Source organism: Podarcis melisellensis (genome assembly GCF_964234715.1).
Source record: "Podarcis melisellensis genome assembly, chromosome: 14".
Lineage (NCBI taxonomy): Eukaryota > Metazoa > Chordata > Lepidosauria > Squamata > Lacertidae > Podarcis > Podarcis melisellensis.
In genome coordinates, this window is record NC_138546.1 from 28,926,189 (window position 1) to 28,940,469 (window position 14,281).

General features: G+C 44.3%; 1 protein-coding gene across 2 annotated transcripts in view; it reads left to right on the forward strand.

The window, feature by feature from the left end:
* The window catches only part of SLCO3A1 (solute carrier organic anion transporter family member 3A1), a 113,488-nt gene extending 99,644 nt beyond the window's left edge, over window positions 1-13,844 (forward strand). The window contains exons 8-11 of one of the 2 annotated variants that reach the window (XR_014162894.1): window positions 2,486-2,661; window positions 4,574-4,638; window positions 5,728-9,131; window positions 9,736-13,844. Coding sequence is in view for 1 of the 2 variants with exons in the window: in XM_081888536.1 (XP_081744662.1) it covers window positions 2,486-2,661; window positions 4,574-4,638; window positions 5,728-6,107 (621 nt within the window). In the remaining variant the exon portion in view is untranslated. Of the gene's footprint in view, window positions 1-2,485; window positions 2,662-4,573; window positions 4,639-5,727 lie in introns of both variants that reach the window. The other variant, XM_081888536.1, reaches the window with a different exon arrangement.
* Window positions 13,845-14,281: the final 437 nt, after the last annotated feature.

Here is a 14,281-nt window from a genome sequence, read left to right on the forward strand (position 1 = left end):
TTTAATGCACTCTGGCATAATTAGAAGCAGTGGGTGAAAAGGGGGGGGGAGTAAATCAGAAAGTAATTAGAAGCTTTAATTTGAAAATGCTTTAGCCTAATGCAGGGACACAGCGTCTTCCTTTTATCCCTGTATTCACGAGGGGTCCCAACCCATGGTAATTTTCTTTTCTTTTTTTAATGGTAATTTTCTCACAGTCGTGCTTATTTGAAAGACTTGAAAGAGCCAAAGGGAGAACCACAAAGGGGAAAGGAATGGCACACCACTAGAGCAAAGATGGCTGTATTCTGCCCCTTGGCTCTCTTCAGACTGACAGATGCAGGGGGTGTGTGTGTGTGTGTGTGTGTGTGTGTGTGTGTGTACCTCCCATTTTCCTGCCTCTTGTTTGACTTTTACAGCCAATATTGCAGTGGCAGAGTTGACACTCAGGCCCACTGTGATCCTCGCAGAGCACAATCCTGAGTGCAGGATCTCTTTATGGACACAGTCGCAGAATTTTGCTTTTTAATAATGATAGCGAAACCCAGGACCATAGTGCAAAAGGTTGAAAAAGGAATACTTCAGTTATCCAACCCCCAAGCCATCCAAAAGAAGCTCTGTATAGAGATTTTTTTTTTATGTTTAATGTAGGGCTGCCATACATCTGAGTTTTCCTGGACATATCAGGGATTTGTCCATTTGAAATAAAGTCTGGGTGGAATTTCCAAAAATTGAGATGTATGGCAATGATCTTCTTGAGGAGATTCCCCCCCCCCAAAAAAAAACACAGCTCAACAACCAAAAAGACCTCATGGTATGGCAATCCTAGTTTATTTTATTTTCAAAAAATAATAATTGATTTTCCAAAATTTTTAAAACAAACAAACATAAATCTTAACTGTAATTAATCCAATCTTCATAACATTGTTAGGTGACTTCCTCTAATCCCCCTGGCTGAATTTCAATGTATATCGTTGTAACAGTTTTCCAAAACCAAATTTCTCATAAAATTAACTTAATCACTTAACATCATTCTTTCTTTTCATTTTAACTTTAAACATTTTATTCTCTAACATCACCTATTTAAATCCTAAGCCTATCTGGTATTTGCAAGTTTTTCCAATTAAGTTATCTTAGCATATTTAACTAAATAGTCTTTAAATTTCATCCATTCCTTCCAGTACTCCTCCTCCTTCTGATTGCGGACTCTTCCAGTCAGGTCGGCTAGCTCCAAAAAGTCCATCGTCTTCATCTGCCATTCCTCCACTGTTGGGACTTCTTGTGTTTTCCATGGCAATCCTAATTTAATGTTCTATTGTGTTTTTATATATGTTGGAAGCTGCCTAGAGTGGCTGGAGCAACCCAGTCAAACGGATGGGATACAAATAGTAAAATTGTTGTTGTTGTTAAATATGACATCCCTATTTACATCGAAGAAATGTTGAAGGGTATGTGATGGTGTGTTGCCAGTGCCTCTCGGAAGCCAGGGCATAGTTAAATACAGTTTGCAAGCAGGCTACAGGTTCCCTCTTGCCTTTCCATGGCTCCCAAACTAGAATGAGTGGCATATCCACACCCTGTAGCAGAAATGACCGCTCCCCGCATAAAATGGGGGGGGCGCCCTTTGCGTGGACGCGCACAGCCCCTGGATCTGGAGCGGCTCCATCAACACAGGCTTGGCTTCGCCTTCCCCCCAGGTGGGATACCTGGAGGTCTCCGCCTACCTCAGTCAGTTGTCCAATCCTGCCTGGGGGAAGCGTTGCCAAGGAGACCAGGCCAGATAGGGGGAGGGACTACCTGCCCACACAATAGAGGGAGGATCTTACCTGGGAATCCTCACTTGGCTCCAGGGCGGAATCCTTTAGTCTATCTTCCCCTTTGCAGCAGCGATACAAAGGGGTTTCTAAGGGGAGGCTTTGACCGTAAGCCGAGAGGTCGTCATTGCTCTCACCTGTGGCAGTGGCATAACGGGGGCGGCTATCTCTGCTTGAACATATGTTCTCCAGAGCCGGCCCAGCCCCCCACACACACACACTAGATAACCCTGATGTTGCCTAGGTCCCTGGCTGGGGACTGGGGAGGGATAACGCCCAATGCCTGAGCCAAGGTCCACCCACATCTGAAATATACCGTATTTTTTGCTCTATAAGACTCACTTTTTCCGTCCTAAAAAGTAAGTGGAAATGTGTGTGCGTCTTATGGATCGAATGCAGGCTGCGCAGCTATCCCAGAAGCCAGAACAGCAAGAGGGATTGCTGCTTTCACTGATTCAGAGTATTTTTTTTTCTTGTTTTCCTCCTCCAAAAACTAAGTGCGTCTTGTAGTCTGGTGCGTCTTATAAAGCGAAAAATACGGTAATAAAGCTGTGGCCATTTTAATCCCATAGCACGTTGTCTTGAGTCGTTATTCCACATGACGGGGGGGGGGGCGCCCGGGATCTATCTGCACAAATCCGCTGCTCTGTATTTTGTCAACTGAGCCTCCTTAGTTGGGCTTTCTCTTCCAGAACCTCACGGGTTGCACGTGCCTCGGTCTGGTCCCTGCGGAGAATGCCACGGTCGTTCCTGGGAAGTGCCCAACCCCAGGATGCCAAGAAGCCTTTCTGACATTCCTCTGTGTGATATGTGTCTGCAGCATGATCGGAGCCATGGCTCAGACGCCCTCCGTCATCATCCTCATCAGGTGAGAGCCTTCGAGCGTTTGGGGACTGTGGTGACAGAAAAGGGGGCCGCTGGAGCTAAGCAGAGCTTGATCTGAAAGTGTGGCTTGCTGAAGGCCGCATCCGTACCATACATTTAAAGAGCTGTGGTGCTTTAAACAGCCATGGCTTCCCCCTAAGAATCATGGGAGCTATGGTTTGCTACATGTGCTAAGGGTTGTTAGGAGGCCTTTATTCCCCTCAGAGACCTACAGTTCCCAGAGTTCACTATGAAGAGGGATTGATAATTAAACCATTCTGTGAGGGGAATAAAGGTAGAGGGACCCCTGACCATTAGGTCCAGTCGTGGCCGACTCTGGGGTTTTGGCGCTCCTCTCGCTTTATTGGCCGAGAGAGCCGGTGTACAGCTTCTGGGTCATGTGGCCAGCATGACAAAGCTGCTTCTGGCGAACCAGAGCAGTGCACAGAAACACTGTTTACCTTCCCGCTAGAGCAGTACCTATTTATCTACTTGCACTTTGACGTCATTTCGAACTGCTAGGTTGGCAGGAGCAGGGACCGAGCAACAGGAGCTCACTCTGTCATGGGGATTCGAACCACCGACCTTCTGATCGGCAAGTCCTAGGCTCTGTGGTTTAACCCACAGCGCCACCCGCGTCCCTATGAGGGGAATAGGGGCATCCTAACAACTCTCAGGAGCCGTAACAGAACACAGCATCCAGAATTCTTAAGAATTAAGCCATGAATGACTGAGGTGTTATGATAGCACTTCAAATGCAGAGGGCTCTGGTTATATCTGGATATCCTATTCCCCAGTTTGAAGCTGCGTCAAAACTTAGCATCCCTTTCATGGCTCACAGTGGAGACTATTCCGCTGGGGAAACTGGTGCACAGCCCTCCCAAGGAGAATGTCAATAATTTTTTTTTAAGCCCTCAAATCTCAAAGCCACACACTCTTTCCTGTGTCTGTTCTCAGCGCATTTTATACTTCTGTTTGATGTTAGAGAAAGCTCTGCAAACATCTCTGTCAATCTACCATTCTCTGGCCAATCAACTGTCTGCACCACTCAGCCAATCCCAATCCAAACATGTAACTATGGGAAAGAGGTTCCTCATCAAAGCGGAAAGCTAGGTGACTGATGAGGCCGCCAGAAACTCAGCTCCTGTAGGAAGGCAATTATTCTTACTCTTGTCATGAGACCTGCCCAGCACAGCTGCTATAGCAGATACGAGAAGAGCCAGGACTGCTTCATAAACAGCCCAAGATGCTGGAAGAGGTGGGCCGCTGACCTGATCCATCAAACTCGTCTTAAGTTTTTATGTTCACACTTTTGACCCAAGGCCTATAGATTATTATTTTTTATCGCCTCTCCCTGCACATTCACACTGCCTGTCCTCCTTGTGACGTTCTAACTTTTTTAAAAAAAGTTTTTCCTTCTTGCTTTCAAAAATTCAGTACCTACTGGTGCTGGGAGCAGGTTGGGGAGGGGGCTGCAGAAAACAGGATGGTCCTTTTTGCGGCCTTTCTGGAGGCTTCCACTGTTGGAAGCAAGTCACTGGACTAGAGGGTCCAATCTAAAGGTTTCCTGTCATATCCAGCATATAAAAAATGTGAATTCCTTATGTGATGGTTCACAAGGGGTTGTGATTTGCAGGCGGTGGATGGGAAAGTCTACAATGCTGCTAGATTTCTTAACTTACCAGGCAGCTGCAACTTTTTTCTAATCTGAAGGCACCTAGAAGTGGAGTGGTAGGGAAGGGAGCACATTAATGATTTAATTTCTGAAGATGGGACCATCTTGGTTGACAGAAAAATATAAATGAGGTAGTGGTGTGCACGTACATTAATTAAAGCCTGGAGCAAGGAACCATTTTTATACACACAAACATATTGTATATACATATATCTTGTTTGTTTGAATTTCTCCTGTACAGAACAGTGAGCCCAGAGCTGAAGTCTTACGCTTTGGGGGTTCTCTTCCTTCTCCTCCGGTTGTTGGGTAAGTAAAACTGAAGCTTTCTTTTCATCTTCTTTCTTGCTGCTCTGCTGCTTCAGGCAATGGCTTCAGCAAGAGCAAAGACTAGACCAGGTCAGCACCATGGAGAGCTCAAGGGGGAGACTCCATAAGAACAGAGCTCTGGTGTTGCTTCAGCGAGGACTGGAACATCTTGCAGAGGAGGAGCCAAAAGTTGCTGGTCTTTCAGGAGAACTGATAGAAAGATCTGGATGTTCCATTTCTCTCCTGTGTAGCTTGATGGAATGGGCTGCTGTAGATGGCAGTTAAGAGAGCTCTTCTAGCAGAGCTGATGAAGATGCTAAGGATGTTCTAGGGACCCCAGCAGATATAATGATATCTCTTCTGAGATGATGCTTTGTAACCACAAAGGCATAGGCATCTGGTTGGCCACTGTGAGAACAAGATGGTGGAGTGTTGGCCTGATTCAGCATGGCTTTTTTTGATTTCTTTTCTTATATATAAATTTTGTTAATTTTGTTTTCAAATGTTTACATACTTTACCATCAACAGTACGTTTAATTTATCCATTGACTTTCCATCCCCCCCATTATGTTCTATGTTTATCCTTAATGCTACATATTTTAACTTATTCCATATATACATCCTGAATTATTAGCCTTGATGTCTTTCTACTGTTGCTCATATTTCAAATCCTCCTTGTGTTTTCATAGAATTATAATAGTTCTTTAGATATTCTACAAAGGGTTTCCAATCCTCATAGAATGTTTCGTCTTTTTGGTCTCTAATTTTTGCTCTTAGCTTGGCCAGTTCCGCATACTCCATCATTTTAATAAGCCATTCTTCCTTCGTTGGAACCTCATCCTTTTTCCATTTTTGAGCATACAATGTTTGTTGCGTACATAAATAAATTAACCAAATTTTTCAGCATATTTGTTTCTATCACCTTAAGAGAGAAGCTTCAGGTTTCTTGGGAAACATCATCTTATAAATCTTCTTTATCTCATTATAAATGATTTCCCAATCGTCCTTCACTTTTTTGCAAGTCCACCACACATGGAAAAAAATATCCCTTCTGTCGTTTTCTCACATTCTTATCTTCTGCTTTCACAGGTTTTATCCCACCTCCCCTGATCTTTGGAGCAGGGATTGATTCCACATGCCTGTTCTGGAGCACGTTCTGTGGAGAGCAAGGAGCATGTGCTCTGTATGACAACGTTGTCTACAGGTACCTGTACGTGAGCATCGCAATAACCCTGAAATCGTTGGCGTTCATCCTGTACACCACCACTTGGCAGTGCTTAAGGAAGAACTATAAGAAATATATCAAAAACCATGAAGGTGGACTAAGCACTACTGAGTTCTTTGCCTCCACTTTGACCCTGGACAACCTAGGCCGGGACCCCATTGGCCAGAATCCATCACATAGGACAAAATTTATCTATAACCTTGAAGACCACGAGTGGTGTGAGAACATGGAGTCTGTTTTATAGTGATTATGAGGGTGGATTGCTAACCCAAAGTTCCTTTTTAAAGTTAAAAAAAAAGATAGATAAGATATATGGGAAAAAATGTAATATAATATACAAGGATCTTTTGCAAAATGGCAGCCACCACTATATCTCAAAATCTACTGTGATGTTCCAGAACACTCTCATACATAGTTAGACTGACAGAGGAGGAAACTCTGTCCTTTTCTGAGAAGCAGGGCTAGACAAGGTTCAAGAGAACAGGAACGTTCTTAAAATTTGGCATCAGAAATGGAGGTGTGGAGCTGTACCAAACATGTTGGCTGGTGGTGACATTATGGATGGGCAAAGCTCACATCATTTTGGGATCCAGAATTTCAGTAGAGAGCTGTCTGCCTTTTGGCATAAAGACAAAGAGAAAGAAAGAAGGAAAGAACGGAAGAAAGAAGCCTTTTTTCCAGAATAAGCGCCATTTGGATCTCAAGTACCGCTGGGGGTAACCTTTGCAATAAGAGCTAAAAGGATGCAAACTTGGCTGCTGTTTAGTCCCAGCATTCTCCTCTTACCGTCTCTGTCTTTGTCATCAAAGAGGGAGCCACATCGGAATTCCTCAGCTGATCCAACTTCACCATCACGATAACCACAATCCCAGAAGACATATCTAGGCAGCTGTTGAAATGCCCCAAGCCAGCCCGTGACGCATCACCACTCAAAACGCACCAGCATCATTCAGTTGACATCTCTCTTTCCATTTTGGTATTGGGGGGGGTAGGGTTTGAACCTGGCTGTGCCAGAATAAGGTGGGAAGGGGGGCGTTGGATGATCCATGCCGAACGTGCGGTAAGCTGGCCATTTTCCAACCTGGGATCCCTCCAGATGCGTTGCACTACAACTCCCATCCGTCCCAGGAAGCAACAGCTTGGGCTGATGGGAATTCCAGTGCAAAACATCTGGAGGGCACCCAGCTGAGGAAGGCTGCTGGAACTTTTTTTTAAAGTACATACAGATGAAGAAGATGTTTAAGGGTGAAGAGAGATGTTACAGTTTAAAAGTGGCAGAGGTGATATGCTTGCCCTTCCTGTATACCACTGTGCATTTTTGTATTCTGTCATAAGCTCTGGGGAAAAAACCCATATTTTCAGTGCAATTTGGGTTGAGCCAGGTGAAAAGTTGGAACGTGGTTGGACTGGGCTTGGTTGAGGGTAGCACCTCTCCCCACTGCAAATGTTCATCCATTTGTACAAGATTTGTGATTTTTTTTTTTTTTTGGTAGGGGTATGGCGAATGAATATATATATATATATATATATATATATATATATATATATACACACACACACACACACAGTGGTACCTCTGGTTACGAACTTAATTCGTTCCGGAGGTCCGTTCTTAACCTGAAGCCGTTCTTAACCTGAGATACCACTTTAGCTAATGGGGCCTGTTCTCATCCTGAGGCAAAGTTCTTAACCCGAGGTACTACTTCCGGGTTAGCGAGTCTGTAACCCGAAGTGTTTGTAACCCGAGGTGTTTGTAACCCGAGGTACCACTGTATAGTGAGAATATATATATGGGTGGTGGGTTTGTTTGTTTGTTTTTAGATACAAATCCTGATACTCAAGGGCAAATTACTCACCCTCATATGGGAAGCATTTTGTTTATCCCCTTAGGGCCAAGGGGAAATGCCTGCCATTTTGTCCCCTCTCTTCATTTGTGAGGAAATGGTGTAGGAAGTGAGCAATGAAATCAAACCCTTTCAGGGACACCTTCCTTTTGCTACATTTATCTCATCTGTCTCTTAAACCTGTAAAAACCTCTCTTTCTCTGCGGTGACAAGCAAGACAGGAAGAGAGGGAGGGAGGGAGACTGATGGCTACCAGCCACCATGATTTTATCCCAGAATGCCTGCTGCAACATTGGTAGATTTTGGCAAACAACTGGCTTTCACCTGTGGGAATTCTCTTGGTTCAACCCTCTGCCTAAGGTGACACTGTTTCTCTGCAGGTGTGCAGCTCAAAGGGCAACCACCCTTTTTCTACCTATGGCACCTTTCCCCAAACTAGTTGACTGGGGTTGATGGGAGTTGCAGTCCAAAAACACCTGCAGGCCACTAGCTTGGGGAAAACTACAGTGCCTCTCTCACCAATGCGGAACAGCCGTTCCTTGGTCACTGCTAGGTGACCTGTTTTTATTGAGCATTCATCCTGATTTGTTTGTCGGGTGATTAGATTATGTTGGCTATTTAATGAGCGTTCATTCTGATTTGCTCGGAGGGAGGTGGCCTTGCCTCAAAGTAAGTATTAGCCAACACTTTCTAGTGCATTTCTTCCCCCCCCCCCACACACACTTTTTCCATTGCAAAAAGGCTGATTTGGGGAGAGAGGGAACAGATTGTTTTGCAAAAGTGACCTGAATTTGCCGGCCTGTAATTAAATCCCACCCGCAAATACAGCGACAGCCCAGGAGTGCCCAAAATCACACTGCAAGGAAGAGAACCGTTGTGAGTGCCCCCAGGATGTGATGTGCATCTCTTTGCTCTACCTGCACCAAACTTGCCATTGCACACACATCACACACTTCTATGCATTTTAGGCCTATGTTAAATTTCTTGCTTATTCCAAAAGCAGAAGTGTGTGTATGTGTGTTTTTAAACAGCAATCATCCCCTGCTCCTTCTTTTTTAAACTCTCTATGAATATTTTCCAATACATTTTAGTCTTCCTCACTTCTAGATGCCCCATGACTCTTAACTGCAACAGAGAATTTCCCAGTGTAGATAGATATCTGTACCAGTAGTAAAGAAAGGAAGGATCACAAAATATTGTTTTGGGACCGGAGTAGTTTAACCCTTGGCCTGGGGGGGTTAATCTCCCCCCTCAAGTGAAGTTATCATGGGTGGGGTCCCATCACCAATTTTGACAGTAGCATATATAGAGAGAAAATTACAGGAGGCAAATCACCTTCTGATGATCAGATCAATCTTCTGATGAGCAAGATGGTGGCCAATAACACCCACAAGTCATCAGAGGACAGGGGGCTGTGCAACTGTGTAAGAGGAAGAATGTGGGCTGGCCACAGCCAGTTTTGGCCACACTCACCACTAGCATGAGATCCTCGGAGGGGTAGCCAAACATGAATGTGACCCTACACAACAGCCACTCTGGTGTAGAAATACAGCAGAGGCTAAAACAGGTGCAGGGTCTATTATTATTATTATTATTAGTCATTGTTTTTCTCTTCTTCAGAACTTGTAAATCCAAATTGATTAAAACTAATATATTTAATATATTTAATACAGTCCCAGCAAGCACAGCCGGAGTCAGCAATGGTGGGAGTTGTAGTTCAGTAACATCTGCAGGGCCAAAGTTTCCCCACAGCTGTTATCCAACAGCAAACCTGACCTTGCCATGTATTGCAGGTTCAACAAGGAGTCACGGCCAGTCCAGGTTCTCTTATCCATCTGCATGATACATTCTTTTGGTCTCATTCACACTTCAGACAGCTTCCAAAAAGGAGTATAAGAGCCTAACTGTGCCCCTTACGCTTCGCCATTTCATACCCCAGATATTCGCAGGGGACTAGTTTTTCACCCAGCATGCAACACTGCCATTGCATTTCACTTGAGGGTTCCACTAAAAGGGCACTGCAATCAGATCCCACTAAAATTGACTTGCAGGAGGGTGGGGCGTTATTTCAATAATCCAAAACCATTCCCTACCCCACAGGCTAAAGAGATATAACCTTTCTCCTACTTAAGGTCTCTTCTGCCATGCTTCATCCTTGATCTGTTGAAAATGTAGGTCCAATGGGGGAGCTTCGGCACTAATTTGAACGTTAACTTACCGTATTTTTTGCTCTATAAGACTCACTTTTTCCCTCCTAAAAAGTAAGGGGAAATGTGTGTGCATCTTATGGAGCGAATGCAGGCTGCACAGCTATCCCAGAAGCCAGAAGAGCAAAAGGGATTGCTGCTTTCACTGCGCAGCGATCCCTCTTGCTGTTCTGGCTTCTGAGATTCAGAATATTTTTTTTCTTGTTTTCCTCCTCCAAAAACTAGGTGCGTCTTGTGGTCTGGTGTATCTTATAGAGCGAAAAATAAGGTAATTTTGCCTACTGCCATATACAGGGAAACAAGAAATGTGTGTCATCGTCACCTGCAAAAGGTTGGCCTGTTCCAGTGTCATAATATTGCTTGAAATGCAGAATGTGGCTTTTCTTAGCATAGTCTTCATCCACCTGGTGCCCTCCAGATGTGTTGGACTACTGCCTGGCTGTGCTGGCTTGAAGTTCTAGTCCAAAAAAATCAGGGGAGGGGCACCAGGTTGGAGAAAGCTGCCTTCGTGAATAGTGCCAGCACCCCATCTCTGGGGTTTGGCTGTTCTGGAATTTCCAGACAACTGGGTTTCCCTTGTTTGGACCATGGAGAAATCTGGAGAACAAAAATGAGGTTGGAAAGTCCCTTTCCCAGAAAAGTGAAACAGAAGCAGAGCCCTGAAATCTGATCTGCTGTTTCCCCCAAGAGGGCTACAAATGTGATCTTGTGTCTTCCTGAGATATTTGTGAGCAATTCTTCCTCTTGGCTGGTCCTCTGTTTAAAATGTATTCTTATTCATCCCTTTTGTGTGTTCCTCCAAGTTGCTCAAGGCAGCATTCATGGAGTACTCCAATTTTACCCACCCAAATATCACCACGAGCCAAGGCAGGGTGAGATCCAGGGACTTGCACTAGAATTTGAACCCAGATCTCCCCACTCCCAGCCCAGCACTATTTACTTAGGACTGCAGCCTAACTTGGGGATAATATTGGCAAGTTCTCTCTCTCTGCATGGTGGCAGTCAGACAGTTTTATTAGTTGAAGATCAAAGGTTATTGCAAAGATGGTGAATCTATCTTCTTCACTATACAGCTTTGGGAGAATGCTAAAAACACACCTCTTCAACCTGGTCTTTGCCACCTGGGATGTGTGTTTTCAGAGCCCACCTTATTTCCAAAACAAGGCAGAAGGAAGCGATAAAAGGATTCCCAGAATGAAAATTAGCAACAGTTTGTACATACTTTGTTTTAGCATTTTATGAGCTGCCAGGTAAAGCAGGGATATCCTATACAAAATGATACATCTGCTGGAGTCTCACCGCAATAGGAAAGATCTTATCTGCTCTCATTCCTATCCAGCATCTCTTTCAAAATTCTATGGAAAATGTTCAGGCTGCTTTATGGACCGAGATTGTCCATAGCACCATGCAATGTATACCAATTTTTGTTGTTGTTTGTTGTGATGTTGTTTATAATGGAAAGACAAAAAGCATATATACCCATTTCCAGCCATGTCTTGTGCAGGAAAAAGAAAAATCCATGCATCTTGAGTGCCGTTACGAAACGGCCATAAGCAATAAGAAAAGTATCAGGTATAGCCAGCAAAGCTAGAGCAAATAATTTACTAAGAACAGGTTTGATTGTAACAATTTTTTTCCCATCTGAAAGAGAGGAAATAATCATTTTCAAAAAGTTTCCTCAAAACTTCTCATCACATTGTTCGGCGCCATGCAGATATTTCATGAGGACTAGGGTATTGAAAAAAATGTAGGAGCCAGTCTTGGGCGCAGTCACTGCCTCCTTGGTGCATGCAGCAAGGGAAACGCACAACATGCGGTTATGGGCCCAGAATCCAGCTTTCATCAGTAGAAGAGCAAGTTTCTAGTCCACATGGGACACGTGTGGGGAATGCTGACAGCAATCTCTGAAGTGGACAAGGTGACTGACCCAAAGTTCCTAGCTTCAGGGATGGTAGGGTAGCTTATGTGTTGTCAGAGGACAATCCTCCGTTTGAAGGTGTCTTCCATTTGAAGGGCTGTCCAGTCTAAGTGTGGTTTAAAGACAAACAAGCATAAGAAGGAGAGAGGGAGGCCTTGACGTTGCCCATTGGTGATTAGGAGCACCTACATCAGATCAAGCAGGTACATATGGGTCACCTATCACAGTTTTGTTCCCCTCCAGGATGGAATGTATTGTAGTTCAAATGATAGTGAATGATCGTAAATTAGCATCTGTGCATAAGAATTAGCCCATGCAAAGTCGATGCAATCTGTTTCCTCTTTATTCTTTGGGAGTGGGGGTTTGCATAAGTGGCCGCCCAGCTCAAGAGCCAACAGAACTCCTTGCCTTCCCCACTCCCAAGCCAAACCGAATTATGAAAAATAGAGGGAATGGCAGAAGATGACAGAAAAAAAATACTAGACATTGTGCAAATTTGCATAATTTATGCAGTTTGCAGAACTGGGGGTTTGGTCAGCACCGAATCTGTATTTCCTTGCTGCACAAGTTCAGCTTTTAAAAGAATCTGCAGCAGGGTCCATGCAGCCACGATTATACCCCGTCTAATTCTTGAGGGGCACTTAAGGGGTGAGCCACCTGGAGCTTCAAGACTCTCGATTCCTGGCATTGGGGCCTCTCTCAAAAAGCAAAGGCAGGCAGAATCCTTATAAACCCCAGGTTCTTTGGGGGGGGGGGGACATGTGTCTGAAAACGACCTGATCCATTCTGAATCCAAGCAGGAAAACAAATATGATCTTGTTTCCAGAAGCGCAACATACCAGTTGCAGTTAATACCAAGTTTCAGGAGATCACAAGTGAGGGGAGGGCTGTTGTGTCTGTGGCCTCCTTGTGGGTTTTCCTCCCAGGTTGTGCACTGTGAGAACAGGATGCTGAACTAGATTAGGCCATTGGCCTAATCCAGCAAGAGGGGTCTTCTTAGACTCCTGGGGTGGGGGAGAGAGGCAGATTTAGAACATAGAAAACTGCCTTATCCTGAGCCAGACCATTGGTCCATCCAAGCTCAGGATTCGAGTACTGTTTTCTGGGAATCACAAGTGTGGAGAGGGCTTCCCACGAGCACCTGGCTATCCGCAGTGAGATCAGGATGCTAGACTAGGTGGGCCTTTGACCTGATTCAACGGGTGACGAGTCAATGCAAGTTGTGAAATCTGCAGTGGCAATTCCTTTGGCGATGGAATGGTGGGTATTGGATGGCAGAGTCCCTTTTTATCCAGAATCCACATAGAATTGTACAGTTGGAAAGGACCCTGAGAACCATCCAGTCCAACTCCCTGCAGTGCAGGAAAATGCAGCTGTCCCGTTCGGGGATCGAACTTGCAACCTTGGCATTTATCAGCACCACACTCTAACCTACTGACCTATAAATCACATGTAAAGGCACTTCCAAATGCAATGATTCCTCCCGCCCACCCGCCCAAGACTAGCATTAATACCCAGCCTCCTTCCTCAGCGTTTCCTTTCTGGGGCCTAAAACGGATCCCATTTGACGCTTAGTTGCCCCTGTCCCCCCATTTCAGTTGGACAGCATGCTGATGCTTTTGGATCGATCATGCCCCCAAAGGAGGGTTTGTTCCAAAGATACTAATGATAATCTTTTTTGTGAGGTTTCTTTTGTTGTTGTTGCCTTGGCTGGTTTATCATTTGGGTGGGTGGGGGAGTTCAAGCAGGACTTCAGAAATTTAATATGTTAATCCTTTTTTTTTTTGGAGGGGAAAGAGATTTATTTAAAAAAACGAGAAAGATCTCGCTGTACGTCTGATCGAAAGGGAGAAAAACGGGAAAGAGAAGCGTCGTGCTCAGTATATTTTGAGTACCGCATTCTGTATTTTTGCAAGCTTATATTTTCCAGATGAGTTTAGAAATATGTGATGATGTGAAATAACGTACTGTAAGTTTGCTGTAAATGATATTAAAAGCACTATTTTCATTCATCACTGGTGTCCTCGGGTGAGCTATTCTTTATTTGCATTTTTTATTAATGTTCAACATTAGCATAACAGTTATAATCAAAAGAAATAAACAAGGGAAAAGACAATAGAAATTACAAGTGTGCCAAAAAACAAGGATTACTTCTGAGAGCCAGAACAAAATGGAAAGCAAAACCTTCTGGGCAAAAGAAGAAAGTGATAGGACAGGATTCATGAAGATATATAAAACTAAATATAGATGGTTTTACCAAAAGGAAATATGGTCATTTGGTGGATGTCTTGTACATTCAGGTTGGGTTTGAAATTTTAGGAAAAGCCCTCAAGATGCCTCAGATTAATCCTTTTTTATTGTTCCTTTGCTGGGCTGGGGGGGGCATGTGAGGGGGTGAGTCAATTTCTCTTGCACATAGGAGCCAACTCCTAGGGGCCGAGGGTCTTCA